This window comes from Gopherus flavomarginatus, chromosome 3 (genome assembly GCF_025201925.1).
Source record: "Gopherus flavomarginatus isolate rGopFla2 chromosome 3, rGopFla2.mat.asm, whole genome shotgun sequence".
Taxonomy (NCBI): Eukaryota; Metazoa; Chordata; order Testudines; family Testudinidae; genus Gopherus; species Gopherus flavomarginatus.
The window spans coordinates 194,955,017-194,973,369 of NC_066619.1; the positions used below are offsets into that span (position 1 = coordinate 194,955,017).

An 18,353-nucleotide genomic window follows, 5' to 3' on the forward strand; every position below is an offset into this window, starting at 1 on the left:
ACCAATCACTTCCGGGTCAGCCGGTGGCCGGTTTCCTTCCGGGGAACGCTAGAGTCGGGGCTAGGCCGGAGCCAGCCCGGCTCACTGGTTGGGACGATGTGAGCACTGCCTGTCCCGCTGGCGGTACCGGGGGGGACGCGCCCTCATTGGCAGGGCGCGGGCAGAGCTACTGCCCCGCCTGGGAGGGGGCAGGCGGCTAGTCCAGCGGGGTGTCTCGTGCTAGGACCCGTCATCCACCTGCTCCCCGCTGACTGGCTGGGGGCAGCGGCTGCCGCTGGCCAACCCCCTGCCCTTTTTGCCACGGACAGGGGCGTCGTGTGCCCCCCAGCCCGCCGACACCTCTCCGGATAAGCGATATGGCAACAGCTTCGCTTTCGATCGACCTCTCTACCCCTCCCCCGGCCCCTGCGCATCTTCCTCGGTGGGCATGCCCCCCTCCCCCGGGCTGCGGCTAGTGGGGTTGCAGCGCAGCGGGGAGGTGTTTGGGCAGAGCAGGAAGAGGAAGCTGCGGCGGCACCTAGCAGCCTGTGTCCTGCTCTGACAGTGCTTCCAGGCTTCCCCCCCCCCGTAAGGCTTGGCATTGACCCTCCCCAACCGCCAGTTCTGGTACAAAGGCCATGTCTACATCTAAAATTTTGCAGCGCTGGTTGTTACAGCTGTATTAGTACAGCTGTATAGGGCCAGCGCTGCAGAGTGGCCACACTTACAGCAACCAGCACTGCAAGTGGTGTTAGATGTGGCCACACTGCAGCGCTGTTGGGCGGCTTCAAGGGAGGTTCGGGGAACGCGAGAGCAAACCGCGGCGAAGCTGGTCTCCTTTCCCGGTTTGCTCTCTCGTTCCCCGAACCCCCGAACAAGCAGGTCTCCTTCCCTGCGGTTTGCTGGGTGGTTCGGGGAACGCGAGAGCAAACCCGGGAAAGGAGACCAGCTTCGCCGCGGTTTGCTCTCGCGTTCCCCGAACAAGCAGGTCTCCTTCCCTGCGGTTTGCAGGGTGGTTCCGGGAAACGCGAGAGCAAACCGCGGCGAAGCTGGTCTCCTTTCCCGGTTTGCTCTCGCGTTCCCGGAACCACCCAGCAAACCTCAGGGAAGGAGACCTGCTTGCTCGGGGTTCGGGGAACGCGAGAGCAAACCGGGGAAGGAGACCAGCTTGATTACCAGAGGCTTCCTCAGGTATGCTGGGATACCTGCTTATTCCACGGAGGTCAAGAAAAGCGCTGGTAAGTGTCTATATTTGATTACCAGCGCTGGATCACCAGCGCTGGATCCTCTACACCCGAGACAAAACGGGAGTACGGCCAGCGCTGCAAACAGGGAGTGGCAGCGCTTTTGGTGCCCTGCAGATGTGTACACCTCCTAAGTTGCAGCGCTGTTACTCCCTCACCAGCGCTGCAACTTTCTGATGTAGACAAGCCCAAAGCATCTCTCCTTCTTTACCCTTTGCAACTAAGGGAGGACTTAGCCTTTCATTTCTGACAGATGAAGGGTGTTCGCCACATGAGAGGGAACAGATGTTACCCTCATTAGCAGCTTAGCAAGAGCTAGCAGCCCAGACAGATTGATGCTACAGAAACAATTGTACAGACAATGAATGCCCTGTGATCAGTTGTCACTTTCTTTGCACAGAAAATGTTTGTGTACTTATGGGGATACCTGTATAGTAACTTCTTCCGATTTTGGCTGAAATGGATCTTGAGGCAGCTCACTGGAAAATGTGAATTACAGCGTATCTTTGGTGGTTCAAAGGAAGGTTCACAACGGACGCTAAAGATAGGTAATGAAGGATGTAATCTTTTTAAAAGTACATTAGAGCTTGGAACTGGACAGCCAGTTCCTCTTGCCATGTAACAGCAGTTTGAAGGCATACCTGAAAAAATGGTTGGTTTCACATTAGGTCCAAGTGGGAAAAATGTCTAAATCATTATTGATACTGTACTCCTAGTGACAGACTCAAGGGAGCAAGGGTTACATGGGCCCTAGATACATCTACTATGTTTACAGCTGGAATTGGCAGCTATAGGTCTTCTAGAAGCATTTTGGCAAAGCGTTGTGAGAAACAACACAGGAAGGATGTCAGCTATCTGTTTTGTAACTTGCTTCCTGTATTGCCTTCCAAGCCAATGCCTTTCTCATGGACTCTAAATTTACTTTAAAAGCAAATGGTTCAGAGTAGCAGCCCTGTTAGTCTGTATCCACAAAAAGAACAGGAGTACTTGTGGCACCTTAGAGACTAAAAAATTTATTTTAGCATAAGCTTTCATGAGCTGCAGCTCACTTCTTCGGATGCATAGAATGGAACACACAGGAGATATTTATACATACAGAGAACATGAAAAGGTGGAAGTATGCATACCAACAGGAAGAGTCTAATCAACTGAGATGAGCTATCATCAGCAGGAGAAAAAAATCTTTTGAAGTGATCATTGAGATGACCCATAGAAGATGTGAGGAGAACTTAACATAGTGAAATAGATTCAATTAGTGTAATGACCCAACAATTCCCAGTCTCTGTTTAAACCTAAGTTAATTGTATCTAATTTGCATATTAATTCAAGTTCAGCAGTCTCTCTTTGGAGTCTGTTTTTGAAGTTTTTTTGTTGCAAAATTGCCACCTTCAAGTCTGTCACTGAGTGGTTAGAGAGGTTGAAGTGTTCTCCCACTGGTTTTTGAATGTTATGATTCCTGATGTTAGATGTGTGTCCATTTATTCTTTTGCGTAGAGACTGTCCGGTTTGGCCAATGTACATGGCAGAGGGGCATTGCTGGCACATGATGGCATATATCACGTTGGTAGATGTGCAGGTGAATGAGCCCCTGATGGCATGGCTGACATGGTTAGGTCCTATGATGGTGTCACTTGAATAGATATGTGGACAGAGCTGGTATCGGGCTTTGTTGCAAGGATAGGTTCCTGGGTTAGTGTTTATGTTGTATGGTGTGCGGTTGCTGGTGAGTATTTGCTTCAGGTTGGGAGGCTGTCTGTAAGCGAGGACTGGCCTCCCAAGATCAGTCAGAGTGAGGGATCATCTTTAAGGATAGGTTGTAGATCTTTGATGCGCTGGAGAGGTTTTAGTTGGGGGCTGAAGGTGATGGCTAGTGGCGTTCTGTTATTTTCTTTGTTGGGCCTGTCCTATAGTAGGTGGCTTCTGGGTACTCTTCTGGCTCTGTCAATCTGTTTTTTCTCTTCAGCGGGTGGGTATTGTAGTTTTAAGAATGCTTGATAGAGATATTGTAGGTGTTTGTCTCTGTCTGAGGGATTGGAGCAAATACGGTTGTATCTTAGAGCTTGGCTGTAGACAATGGATCATGGTGTGTGTCCTGGATGGAAGCTGGAGGCATGTAGGTAAGTATAGCGGTCAGTGGGTTTCCGGTATAGGGTGGTGGTTATGTGACCATCGCTTATTAGCACTGTAATGTCTAGGAAATGGACTGCTTGTGTGGATTGGTCTAGCCTGAGGTTGATGGTGGGATGGAAATTGTTAAAATCACGGTGGAATTCTCGAGGGCTTCTTTTCCATGAGTCCAGATGATGTAGCGCAAGTAGAGTAGGGGCGTTAGGGAACGAGAGCTAAGGAAGCGTTCTAAGTCAACCATAAAGATGTTGGCATACTGTGGGGCCATGCGGGTACCCGTAGCAGTGCCGTTGACTTGAAGGTATATATTGTCCCCAAATGTGAAATAGTTGTGGGTGAGGACAAAGTCACAAAGTTCAGCCACCAGGTTAGCCGTGATATTATCGAGGATACTATTCTTGATGGCTTGTAGTCCATCTTTGTGTGGAATGTTGGTGTAGAGGGCTTCCACATCCATAGTGGCCAGGATGGTGTTTTCTGGAAGATCTCCGATGGATTGTAGTTTCCTCAGGAAGTCAGTGGTGTCTCGAAGATAGCTGGGATGCTGGTAGCATAGGGCCTGAGGAGAGAGTCCACATAGCCAGACAATCCTGCTGTTAAGGTGCCAATGCTTGAGATAATGGGGCATCCAGGATTTCCAGGTTTATGGATCTTAAGTAGCAAGTAGAATACATCTGGTCGGGGTTGTAGGCATGTGTCTGTACAGATCTGTTCCTGTGCTTTCTCAAGGAGTTTCTTGAGCAGATGGTGTAGTTTCTTTAGGTAATCATCAGTGGGATCAGAGGGTAATGGCTTGTAGAATGTGGAGTTACAGAGCTGCCTAGCAGCGTCTTGTTCATATTCCAACTTATTCATGATGATGACAGCACCTCCTTTGTCAGCCTTTTTGATTATGATGTCAGAGTGCGTCATATTGTATATAAACTACAAATGCTTTTACTTAAGCTTTAATTGCTAAAAAAAGAAAGGTCCAAAAGATATACTTTCCTTTCCCGGCTAGCCAAGGGAAATGTAGTTAGCTTCAAAAAACAAACTAAAAAGGTGTTACACCTTTTGCTGAGTCTCTAGCCAGTTTTTTTTGTTTTACCATCACAATTTCCTATTTGAACCAATAAAGTGGTCTTTGAAAGACCCACACAAACATGGAAATTAATTATAAAGGGGAAGCACTGAAAATGACTACACACAAAGTGATGTCAAATGCAACATGTAAAATAAGTAATTTCTCTTATTTGTAAGGCAATCTTGGTTGCTATTGTAACAATAGTAGGAAAATGTACAAAGTATGATGTTCTTTTGAAGTTTACTGTCCTCTAAACTCCTGTTAGTATAAATGAATGGTTTTTAATGTGCTTGGAAAGAAAGATACTCCTAAATACACAACAGCTATGTTATCTCTTTCAAACTGGCTCGTCGCCTTTCCAGACTGTTAAACTGACGTTGTAATGAAGTAAATTTAAAAACTACAAAACTATTCAGATTGCTATATTCATAAAGATGGTGATAGATTTATATCATGCAAAAGGTTTTCAATTCATTATTGTCACTTACTTGTTAATTTTAAAATGATCCTTGACTAATTTACTGATGCAACCCTAATAAAACACTGGTTAGACATACTATTTACAAATGTGTTGTCAATGATGCAACTGGTCAAAAGTTTTGAATTCAATATATAAAACAGTTGTAGTGATATAATTATTTGTCTTGTATTACAGAGTACTCATTGGGATTATCAAAGAGTAAGGTAGGAGTTGATGGAGATAACACACTATACCAGAAAACCAATTTTTAGAGACAAGTATTCCCTTAAAGTAATGCTTACTTTTAGAATCTGATAGCTTTCAGGTGTCTTTTGGGTGTGTATTCATGACAGAATATGTGCTGGAGTAAAATTTTCTCTCACTGTTTTTCTATTAGTTTTATACAGAATAATGCTCAATATGCCCAGTTTTATCCATATTTCCACTCCAAAATACATGTAAAATTGAATAGATTTGAATAGAACAAAAGTAGTCTAATTCATAATGTAATTTTTGTCGTATCAAGGCCTCAGTGAACTGCACAACAAAAATGAAGCTATTAGGCAGGACAGGATAAATGTGATTTGCAGACTAAAAATCTTTTATAGAAAATGGAAATGTGATACGTAATCCTTTCAGTGCTAGATCTATACCCTTATGCATGGTGTGATGTAGTAGTGCTGTATAATTGAAGCAAATGGAACATGAATACATACTTGGTGGTTCAGCAGTATGTTGCAAGTTCATTTTATTTTTTATATGTTCAGCATCAGTTAAAGGGATACTGGCAAAGAATTAGACCCTCAAATTTGCTTATTTTACCATAAACTAAATGTTTTTCCTTGTAGCTCTGAAGATGACTGACTATTCTTTTCTGTCTAATCACTGCCAAGTGGTACTGAAAGAGAATTTTTGTGACTGCCACAAACAAATTTTTGTTATGATAGAGCACATTGAGTGGGTTCTACCAGATGTCTTGATTATGATTTTAATATCAAATTTCTACAGTATCCTACCCCAGAATGGTTTACCCTTTGTGTGTATGTATATATATACATACACACACATGAATCCCATCTCACATTATTGAAATGTAGCTGTCAGGAACGAAATGAAAACTATTTTATGAATGCATAGTGCCACAAAGAAATTGATATAGTATGGCTATCTATAGTATTTAACAATGACATTGTGGCATCTTGTGTGTTCTGTTGTGGCTGTATACTCCATCTGTGAGGCACAAGGTTGTGAACAGATGTCACACAGGGATGTGTAGGCTCCCACTGAAAACTTGGTATGATGTATGGTCCTTTTTTCCCCAATCATAGAATTGTGGGACTGAAGGGGACCTCAAGGGGTTCTCTAGTCCAGTCCCCTGCACTCATGGCAGGGCTAAGTACTATCTAGAGCATTTCTGAAAGGTGCTTGTCTAGCCTGCTCTTAAAAATCTCTAATGATGCAGATTCCACAATCTCTCTTGGCAATTTATTCCAGTGCTTAACCACTTAACAAGTTTTTCCTGATGTCCAGCCTAAACCACCCTTGCCACAATTTAAGCCCATTACTTCTTGTCCTATCCTTAGAGGTTAAGGAGAACAGTTTTTTTTCTCCCTCCTCCTTGTAAGAACCTTTTATGTACTTAAACTGTTGTTGTGCCACCCCGCCCCCCCCCCCCCCAAACTTCCCTTTTCCAGACTAAACAAACCCATTTTTTTTCAATATTCCCTCATAGGTCATGTTTTCTAGAATTTTCATCATTTTTGTTTCTCTTTGGACGCTCTCCAATTTGTCCACATCTTTCTCAAAATGTGGCACCCAGAACTAGACACAATATTCCAGTTGAGGCCTAATCAGTGCTGAGTAAAGTGGAAGAATGACCGCTTGTATTTTGCTTACAACACTCCTACTAATACATCCCTGTATGATATATATAATTTGCAACAGTGTTACACTGTTGACTCATATTTAGTTTGTGATCTACTATGAGCCCCAGATCCCTTTCTGCAGTACTCCTTCCTAGGCAGTCATTTCCTATTTTGTATGTGTGCAACTGATTGTTCCTTCCTAAGTGGAGTACTTTGCATTTGTCCCTATTGAATTTCATCCTATTTACTTCAGACCATTTCTCCAGTTTGTCCAGATCATTTTGAATTTTAATCCTATCCTCCAAAGCACTTGCAACCCCTCTCAGCTTTGTGTTCTCCGCAAACTTTATAAGTGTACTCCTATTCCTTTATCTAAATCATTTATGAAGATATTGAACAGAACCGGACCCAGAACTGATCCCTGCAGGACCCCACTCGTTATGCCTTTCCAGCATGACTGTGAACCACTGATAACTACTCTCTGGGAATGATTGTCCAACTAGTTATGCACCCACCTTATAGTAGCTCCATCTAGGTTGTATTTCCCTAGTTTGTTTATGAAAGCTCGTGCAAGACAGTATCAAAAGCCTTACTAAAGTCAAGATATACCACATCTACTGCTTTCCCCCCATTGTTAGCCTGTCAAAGAGAGATATTAGGTTGATTTGACATGATTTGTTCTTGACAATTCCTATACTGACTGTTACTTATCACCTTATTATCTTCTAAGTATTTGCAAATTGATTGCTTACTTATTTGCTCCATTATCTTTCTGGGTACAGAAGTTAAGCTGACTGGTCTTTAATTCCCCAGGTTGTCCTTATTTTCCTTTTTATAGATTGGCACTGTATTTGCCCTTTTCCAGTCTTCTGGAATCTCTCCCATCTTCCATGACTTTTCAAAGATAATCGCTACTGGCTCAGATACCTCCTCAGTCACCTCATTGAGTATTCTAGGATGTATTTCATTAGGCCCTGGTGACTTGTCTAAGTAATTTTTAACTTTGTTCTTTCTCTATTTTAGCTTCTGATCCCATCTCATTTTCACTAGAATTCACTACGTTAGATGTCCAGTCGCTACTAACCTTTTATGTCTTTCTCAAAGTGATTCATAGATTCCAAAGCCAGAAGGGACTATTGTGATCTTATAGACTAACCTCTTGTATAATAGACCATAGAACTTCCCCAAAATAGAGTATATATTTTTAGAAAAACATCCAGTCTTGATTTTAAAGTTGACAGTCATGGAGAATCCACTATGATCTTGGATAAATTGTTCCAATGTTAATACCTTTATTGTTAAAAAATTTTTTTTGCCTTATTTGCAGTCTGAATTTGTCTAGCTTAAATTTCTAGCCATTGGATGTCTCTGCTAGATTGAACAGACCATTATTAAATATTTGTTCGCCATGTAGGTTCTTACACTGTAATCAAGTCACTCCCCCAAACCTTCTTTTTGTTAAGCTATAGAGAGCTCTTTGAGTCTACCACTTTGAGGCATGCTTTTTAATCTTTTAATCATTCTCATGGCTCTTCTCCGAACCCTTTCCACTTTATCAAGAACTAATCCAGTGGTTCCCAAACTTGTTCTGCCACTTGTGCAGGGAAAGCCCCTGCCGGGCCGGGCAGGGTTGTTTACCTGCCACGTCCACAAGTTCAGCTGATCGTGGCTGCGGTTCACTGCTCCAGCTGCCTCCAGCAGCTCCCATTGGCCTGGAGCAGCGAACCAGGGGCTTTTCCCTGCACAAGTGTTGGAACAAGTTTGGGAACCACTGGACTAATGCATCCAAAGCCCTTTTTGCCACAGCATTTCGCCTGGAGCTCATGTTCAGCTGATTATCCACTACAACCCCCAAATCTTTTTCAGAGTCACTGCTTCTTAGGATAGAGTTCTCCCATCTTGTGTGACCTTCAAGTATTTACAGCATTTACTGATATGTGATCAACATTTATGCTGCACAAGTTAAGATTCTGCTTAGAGGTGACTTTGAAGTATTTACATTCACCGTCTTTTCTGTCCTTTCCAAGTTTCAACTAACCGTACATGACTTTTTTGGAGACTCTATCTTCATCCTTTCTGATAACATGACCTGCCCAACTAAGTTGAACTTTGATAACCATTGTGTTGATGCAGGTTATTTTTGCTCTTTCAAGGATGTTGTGTACATTAAGGCCTCTGTCTCAACCTATTTGTTGTTACTAACAGCAAACATGCCACACTTTTCCAGAATGAAGATATTAACCTAGGTCCTGGAATTTGTCTGGGAATTTAGTTAATATCTTCACTCTGGAAAAGTATGGCATGCTGTTAGTAACAACATAGTCAAGGCCTCTGTCTCATCCTAATACTGGCATCTCACTTCCAGTAGTGCACTTGCTCCTTATGATGAGGTATTAGTTCATTATTGAACTGGAGGAAGAATGTCACTGAGAATTATCTTACTCCTTAATAATCCCATTTACTTCAGTAGGACTAAGTAAATGGAGTAAGGTACTATTTAGCACATTTAAGGGTATCAGAATCTAGGCTATAGTGAATTGGCAATACAACTTCTCTCAGGATCTAAGTTTGCCTTTGAGGATTCTCCTCCAGAAATTATCAGGCCTGATACTAGTTATCTTGAGATCACTGTCCAGGATGCATGTTTTTTAATTCATGTATTTTACCAGCTGTCTGAAAAAGAGAGAATGAAACTATCCTCATTCTTTCGCAGACAAAGCAGGGGATAGCTCAGTGGTTTGAGCATTAGCCTGCTAAACCCAGGCTTGTGAGTTTAATCCTTGAGGGAGCCACTTAGGGATCTGGGGCAAAAATCAGTACTTAGTCCTGCTAGTGAAGGCAGGGGGCTGGACTCAATGACCTTTTGAGGTCCCTTTCAGTTCTAGAAGATGAGTATATCTCCTATTAATTATTATTATTATTATTTTACTTAAGGCTTTAATCACAAAATGTATTTACCTTGACAACTGTCCCATATTTTTTTATTTTTAAAAGATGCAAATACAATGGGTATAAACAGACTGGTAAATAATAGGAACAAAATAGATGTTACATTTTGTATTCATTGTTTGACTTACGTTCATTTCTTAGGTGTTAAGAAATGCTGTACATGTTAGTGAAGCTGAAGTGGAAAAATGTGTCCTGGGTATAATGAAAGAAAAGAAGATTAATATACAGAAGGATACAGGGTATGTTGTTTGTTACTGTTATATAGGTACTTTCAACTGGACCACATCATTTTACCTTTTATAAGATTGTATAGGTATGTGACAAGGGAGATTATTAAAGGAATCCCCTAATCTGATGCTGTTATTTGGGGAATACAGCACATACATAATACTTTGCAATTCAGTTTTAAGGATTCAAGATGTATATATGAGGAGAGTTCATATGATGTGGTATGATAAAAAGGTTTTATTGGCATGAGTTTGGGATAACTGCATTACTCACAGTTGACCAACTCACAATTAAATTGTACTGTCATCTCAATCAAATCTTTACCATATCATCACATATCTTGTATGACTTATATTACAATATTGTTATTTTAGAGAGTTCATTTAAAAAAAAAAAAAAAGCTTTGTTAGATCAGTTTGCTTTGTGTCTCTCCACCTATAACGGTAAAGGCGTTGAGGAGGGGAAAATTATACCTAATTTAAAACAACTCTAAAAATGATCTGAAGAAACTTTTCTGTACATAAAAACCATCCACAATTTCAAAGTTTCAGATATCTTATGATCTTTAAATCTAGAAGCAAGTGTGGTATTTAATGTTGGAAAGCTGTGGTTCTCCCCATTTCCGGAGATGCAGTGTTCCCATTTCTAGCTATGCAGCATTGAAGTATTGCCCTTAGACTTGTCACTGGAGCTGGATGAAATATTATCCATTCTGGAGTTTAGTGTAACATTTTGAGGTGAGGAAACTAATAGTCTTCCAGAGAGAAATGTGATTTTTTTTTTTCAGTTGGGCAAAGCTTGCAGGAGTCTGCCGTGTCACATTAAATATTGCAGGACCTGTACTCCCTTTTTCTTGTGATCTAAGCAATGATGACTCTATGGCCATCCCATCATGTATCCCCCTTAAGATCGTGTGGGGTTTTTTGTTTTTCAGTTTTAAGACAAGCCTGCAGGTATGTTTGCTGCAGATATCTGGTTATAGGAAACTTTATTTGGAGGTGGAAAATCTGAGGAAAGTTCCATATGATTCAGATAACGAAGAACATGAAAAGCAACTAATTCAGGTGAAGGTGTCTTTGAATTCTGAGTCCTAAACTATTACTACAATAATTGAATGCTAATAAATTAGCCATAGAAGTTTAGCTTTCTTTAAATTCGTAACTATTGGGCTGTTTGGTCTTCATAAACTAGAAGAGCAAAATTGGTTTTAAACATTGGAATAAAACAGCTCTGACAGGTGCTTTTTCAATAAGTTTCTGACAAATGCCCTTTACTACAAGTCTCCAACAGTATGTGAAAGATTCATCTTATCCTCTTACTGCTAATTTGTTTAATAGCATGTTGGCATTTTAAAAATATTTACTATTTTCAATTGTAAAAGTGACTCACTCAAATTAAACAATATCCCAAAGCCAATCTCAGACTAATAGCTCTTTTTTCCAAAGGTTTCTTACAGTAAGTTTATTCCATCTGAAACCCCCAAAATAGTGGCACACAATTATTTTAAAAAACCCAACACTTCTGCATACAAACAGTACTTGATAATTTATAGTGCCTTCCACTCAAGAAATTTAATGAGTTTTACAAATACTAGTGAACTTAGCATTCTAATATCCCTGTATATAGATATTTATCCTCACTGTGGCTTTGATCCTTCAAAGACTTATGCAAGTGTTTCAATTGAAGCCCGTGGGTAATCTGATTTAACTCAGTGGTAGTATTTGTGCTTAAAATTAAGCATTTGCACAAGTGTTTGGAGATTTGGGGTTTACATGGATGAGGAGACTGACAACCAGAAAAATTAAGGGCCTGATGCTCTTTTACATCCACTTGAGGCCCCTTTGCACTGCCAGGACAGCATAAAGGGGCCTTAGTGTAAATGAGTATCCAGCTCTAAGGGAGTTAATTGTCCCCTGATTTGGTTGTAATTTCAGTATATAGGGCTTAAGTGAGTTACCCAAGGGGAAAAAAAGGAAGTGTGACAAAGCATAGAGAATCCATGTCTCCCAATATTTAGTCTTGTCTTAAATGCAAGATTATTTTATCTGACGTGTCAATAAGTATTCTGAATAACATGACTAGGAAGTACATTGGCAGTTGTGTTATTTGTAACATGGAAGTATATTTATGTAGCTTTGGAATTTGCTGATGCCTCATGAAAATCTGAAGGCTAGAATCACCAAGCAGTGGTGTGACATTGGTTTCCAAGGTGATGATCCCAAAACAGACTTCAGAGGAATGGGCATGCTGGGATTAGTTAATCTGGTGTAAGTGAAAATAAATACTTTTCTTCTAAGTCTTAAGTTTTCTATGTCTATGCATTCTTTAGTATTCTTCCTAATTCCCTCTGGATTGACTGTCTGAGTAGAAGCAAATAGAAATATTGGCTACTGTAATATATTACTGAATAATGGAAAATGAGACCCTTTCTAAATGAGTAAACAGTTCTTCAACAGCGAGCTGCATTGTTGTAGCCAACTAGTTGGATAGATGGTAGTTTTAGTTACAAATTGTAAGAGTTGAAGAGGAGCAGAAAGGAGTTTAAGAATAAATCATTCTACCCCGGTATGATAGGCCTGAGAAAGTAACTGATCAAAGCTCTTCAAAATAAAGTTATTACTAAGTTAAAAATACTAATGATGTAGAACAGAAGATATGAAAATCTGCTTGAATGGGGAAATCCTGAAGTCTCTGGAAGTCTCCTATCCCACTGGTCTCCTTTATCATGCCATTCTGTGTTACATATCACTTCCTCCGTTTACTTTTGGTTTTCATTCTGCACTCTTTCTTCAGTACATGTTTGTCTACAATTCCATTCTTCTGTTGTTGAAAATTTTAGATTTAATTAATAAACTGCTTATGTAGTAATCCTTAGATTTGGTTTTGTTTGCTCCTTTTCAGGTATTTTAGTAAACATTACACCAGTGAAGCTCGACAGATCCTCTCTCGTTCAAATCATGCAAAATTGGGGTAAGCCATTTGTACAGGCCTAAGATGTCACAAAGATCTTAGATTTGTAGAGTGCAAATCTGTATTGGAGTATTTTCTGATTTTTTTTTTAAAGAGGAAAACATTTGACACTTTCTATAGGAAATTGACAAACGGAATTAATTTCTAAAGCGTAAGTTAGTCCTTTTGGAGATGTGGTTACAGCATCTGAGTTGAAAACTGTGTGTGTAGCTATGTATTTGTTCCAACCAGTCTATTTAGTGTCCTCAGTAATCTGTAGTCTTCAATTAGTTTCATTCTAGAAAAACACTCCAACCCCTATCCCCCCAAAAAATAGTATGGCTAATAGATTCGGATTAAACTTGGAAAGGAATAGTAATTATCCTTTATTCTATTTAGTAACACAAACTTAGTCAAGAGATATGTATTATGCACACTGTGCCAAGTGCAGTATATATACTTCCGTGGATTAAGTTGTCCATCTGGTGGCCTGGACAAATCAAAGATAGCTTGTTTATTATCTCACACTTTACAAGACACTACTCCTCTTTCATCCACCCAATCCCCAGTTAACTCTGGTTTATCTCAATAATTAATACAGTAAGCATGGGAAGGCTTCATCTTGTGCCTTGTCATGAATGTTGCCCTATCTGTCTAAGTTGTGAACAGTCATCCTACAGAATTAATGAAGGCTTTTGCAGTGAAAACATACATGTATCCTTTAACATATTGTAAATTATTTGTTTTTCAAAATGATGCACTTTTTGGGACTGCTGAACTTATTCTAATTTTTCATCATTGGGCTTTTTAAACAGAAAAAGTCCATACATAACAGGAGCAGACCTAGAGTTGTTACTGAGGTATATTTTCTGTGTTCAGAATTCCACCTCCCTGTGGAAACAGGATATCCTGGACAAAGCCCCAAAATGCACTTTATTCAATGACTCAAATTGTGTGTGCAACCATACCTGATTTAACACATTGTACTCTATAACAAGCTTTGAAAATTGTATCACATATGAAAATACATAAGATCTACTTGAGCTTCTGCTGGCCAGCTGTCTTGCTATAGTGGTGTTTTTAGTTGCTATGATGTTCGTGTTACAGTAGATTTGGAAAGAGAGAAGTAGACCAGATTTAGAATTTTTTTTAAGAAAGCCTTTTCCCCCCACCCCCATGTACTTGCTGAGTCTGGATGACTACCCTTGGCTTCTGGGCAATACGGTCTAATGTCAGGATCAGTAGGGTGCCCTCCCTCACAGGGCCATGTGGGCTAGTGGCCAGAGTTACTATGGCTGCTCTCCCTCGCAGGACCTAATGGCCAGAGTGGCTGGAGAGGTGGGCTGCCACCTCAGGACAGGCAGTGGCCAGGGTAGGGGGAACCCAGACCCTCCCTACTCCACTGGGTCCCAACCCAAGGCCCTGACAGTGGTGGGGTTTGCCTGCCTCCTGCTCAGCAGGGATCCTGCCAAAACACACTGAGCCAAGCCCCAGTTTTATGACCAGTTTCCAGTTAAGTTGCCCTGGGTTACTTCCTACCATCCCATAGCCTCTCTTCCCTCTCTAGTGTTGGGTGCCTGGGAGTTGCTGGTAGGCGCAGTGTGCCAGACTTCTGAGTCCTGGAGTCAGCTGTCCTGCTGCAGGAACCTGCAGCTCACCTCTGTTTGCTTTGGCAGTCAGCCCTGACTGAGCTGAGTTGCTCTCTTTTATAGCCAGAGCATGCCCAGCAGAGGCCAGGGGGCATGGCCTCTTCAGCCCACAGACTGTGATTAACCCCTGCTGAACCAGTGGCAGGCTGGTACACTCCATCACAATGCTGATTAAACTTTCTATCCTGTTGCCTCTGCATGGTTAATAGGGGCAATCACTACATTGCTGTTGATGAAATTTTATATTTCCTACCCATCCATCTTTTAACTTCACTATCATCTTAGATGTACAAGGCACTTCAGACAAAAATGCTCCATACGCATGAGGCAGACTTTGCTTGATTCCTAAATGACCCAAAATGTAGAACAGGAATAATTTGGCAGATAATAATTTGTCTCTATTCAAATTAGCCCTGGAAAATGGAATAAATTATAAAAATCAGCAGGCAAATGGATTTCATTAGTATCTAATAGGAAATTTTTTGGTGTTTCAGATATTCCTATGCAATAGTTGGGATCAATTTGACAGAAATGGCTTATAGTTTACTAAAGAGTGGTGCTTTAAAGTCTCATCTCTACAACTTGGTTCCTGGATTGCCACAAATGGAACACTTCCATCAGTTTTATTGTGAGTATTTGTAACTCTTCCCTTTTATAGATTCAGAGGCAGGCCTCCCTTCATTACCAAAAGTTCAGGCCTCTACCACTTGAGATACAGGCGTAATTACTGCTAACAGCTAAAGGAGTATGTGATTATAACTGGACCAGCTATTAGAAGGGCATCTCATTCTCAGCCAGTTTGTTACATATTAAAAATATTTTAGTGCTGGGATGCTTCTAATATGGTTATGGATTCATTTTCATGCATAGTTTAAAGGAAAAATAAACATTTACCTCTATTGCTCCTCCAAAGCAAGAATTATAATCTGGATGTCTTTCTGGCTATTTCTTCATTGGATAAATTTGGGTGGATGGATCCATACATCAGATCTCAATTTAATAGATATCCAGTATTTTCTAAGGCATGCATTCTTGTTAGTTACTCCTACATTATCCAGAAGAATCGCTATTGAATAAAATGAGGCATTGCCTTCTTCCTCTAGGCTGAATGGCTCTGGATCCTCCCAGCCTAAAGTAGAAAAGAATGGATCACAGGTTCTGTAGAACTTTTTATTTTGTTTTCTTTACAGGTTATCTGGTTTATGAGTTTGACAAATTTTGGTTTGAAGAAGAACCAGAAAGTATTATGCACTTCAACCATTATAGGGAGAAATTCCATGAAAAAGTTAAAGGTCTCCTTCTGGACTATAACCTAGTACTAACCTTACAGAATATAAAGAAACCATAGCCTTATCTGCAGTCTACCCAGTTCTGCTCATAAAATGGAATTATGTATTCTCATGGAATTCTCACACTTACTTCACCAAAAATTTTTGTTTAATGATGTCACTTTTTATACATATATTTTTGAAAAAGCTCAAATTCAGTTATGAAAGCTTGGACAATCAGCCACTGTTTACAGGTCTTATATGCTATTCTCCAAAGGAAAGCTTTTTTTAAAAAAATCCTGTATTGAATCGTTTGCCCTCACAACTTTTTTACACCTCTTGGTGCAGGAACATGAAACAGGTATTTATGCTGCATTATGTTATCTTCACTATGTAACCTATTACTAGGTTCCTTTTACACCATTAACTATTGATTAGTTGTCTTTAGGAGGGGAAATTGCTTTTGTTTTAGATTTATTTCTCAAATCCTGTCCCCTTGTTGTTTATCTGCATATAGCTTGTGGTCCATAAAAACGTTAAACTTCTCTGTGTAAAGAAGTCCATGAAGATGATGTAACTTATTTGTGACTTGGAAGAGGCAGCTTCATTTATTTGTATTTACACACAAGAACAAACATTGTTCTGGTTGAAATGATCCTCCCTCCAGGAAATAAGTACCCACAACCTTGTGCCTGGAAGGAACTTTCCTCAGAAATAATAACGAAATAGTGTAAGGCCAAAGTCCCTTTTAATAAGGAGATCTTTCATGTCACATGCTGCCATAATATTTGCAGCTCTCAATCCCTCCTCTTTCAGTTTGAGCCTGAAAAACTGGAGTCATCTTTTTTTTGTTGTCCCATTCTTCCTCACCCCCCCACGTTTTCTGAATGGGGAGTGATATCTAGGAGAAATCCTTAACCTCTTTTTGTAGTTTGTTCATTATTTCCCACAAAACTTTGTTGTGGCTGCAATCCATGATTTGTGAAGGTAGCTGGAACTCTTCTTCACTTCATCCATACTTCCAAGGAAGTAGGGGTGCACCATTAATAGGATAAAAGCATGTTTCCAGATTTGGCTATTCTAGACAATCCAGGCACTAGGAGTTGGTACCTATAGCAGTTTGTGATGATAAGCATTGTTTAAAAAACAAAATAAGTTCAGGCCAAGCCTGTTTAACGTTTTAAAGACTACTATTTAAATAAAGTGCCTTCTGCTAAATTCAATCACTGTTTAATTTGATCCTCCATTTAACCTGAGCAGAGCTTCAGAAACCTCAGTTCTTTGGGGGCAGAGACTGTTATCTCTCATATGCTTGAATATCACATAGTGGGTGCTATCATGATACAAATACAAAAAAAAGACAATACTTTATTTTATCATCTCTGGAAGTTATTCTGAAGAAAAGGCTGACATTCTGAATGGGGGAAGGAAAGAAACAAAGGACGATCCTTGTGATTTTAAAAAAAAATAAAATTGGTAGATATTCAGACCCTACACTCTAAGTATTATTCTATAGGCTGTGATTTCTATCACTCCAGCCCCTAGTTCCTCTTGCTCTACATGAACAATATGATCAGCTGCTTATTGCAGTCAAAATGATAGTAAAGAGCTTGACCAAAGTAGAGAGCAATTATATAGACAAATTTTGTTTTGTAACAAACAGATTTTAGAACAAATAGGTGAGGTTTTAAACATCATTTGAGCTCCATCTGTCAGAAGGTGGAGGGAGATAAATCTTTATCTTCATATTTACATTTGCCTATTACTGTTATACTTGAAATGGTGCAGTTAGGGGAAGGAGTTTGGCTGTAAAGGAGCTGATGCAATATATCCTTTCTGTGTATACACTACAGTAACTCTTAGTTTGGCAAAATCTGTTTTTAAATGTGATACATTTTGTCCTGCTATACTGTGTGCACGCCTCTCTGGAAGCATGCTGGTACTACAGTGATGACTACTATAAAGGTACCTACATAGCAGAATTAACCCTTTCTTCATTGGATGTCTGCAAATAAGTTTTGCTGGTTTCAAATTTACTTAATATAGTGAAAAATATAACTGCTAGTGATAAAAAATATAGAGCTCTAACATGTGGATTAAAGTATGATTTCATTCATGAAAGACTTATTCCATGTTTCTCACCACAATATAAATACAAATGAAAAAATATGAAGCACTTCCACTTGGATGATTAGAAACTCCAGACCACTTTAATTCCTTGATTTTGAAAACTGGCCTCATCACCAAATAAATGGTACATTTGAGGTGGTGTAAGATTCTCCCCAAAGCTTCCTTACCTTTATTTTTACAAGACTGATTGATTGTAATTGCCCTTGAAGCAACTGTTTGATGTGCTAACACTGTATCCCAGTTCTTGAAAATTTACCAGGCACCCATTAGGTGGACATCTAAACCTACTACAAAAGGTAGATACAAAATACAGGCAAGGGAACACCACCAGCAAGAAGCCTACTTCTTCTGCCACCCCCAGCTGCTGGGAATTTCATAATGGTGACCATTAAAATGGTAGCTGAGCACCCGTACTCAAGTTCCCAGAATTCTTGTCCTGGTT

At 40.1% G+C, this 18,353-nt stretch overlaps 1 protein-coding gene across 3 annotated transcripts; it reads left to right on the plus strand.

Moving 5' to 3' along the window:
- The first annotated feature begins 5 nt into the window (after positions 1-5).
- Positions 6-17,004, plus strand: ELMOD2 (ELMO domain containing 2). 3 transcript variants are annotated; one of them, XM_050946620.1, is made up of 9 exons: positions 6-98; positions 1,624-1,771; positions 5,069-5,097; positions 9,829-9,926; positions 10,850-10,979; positions 12,049-12,182; positions 12,817-12,885; positions 15,008-15,141; positions 15,704-17,004. In XM_050946620.1, exons 2-9 carry the CDS (start codon positions 1,627-1,629, stop codon positions 15,859-15,861), a joined length of 897 nt encoding a protein of 298 aa, XP_050802577.1. In that variant the 5' UTR covers positions 6-98; positions 1,624-1,626; the 3' UTR covers positions 15,862-17,004. The 3 variants fall into 3 exon arrangements, with proteins under 3 accessions (XP_050802577.1, XP_050802578.1, XP_050802579.1); XM_050946621.1 differs by lacking the exon at positions 6-98 and adding an exon at positions 108-421; XM_050946622.1 differs by lacking the exon at positions 6-98 and adding an exon at positions 445-606.
- Positions 17,005-18,353: the final 1,349 nt, after the last annotated feature.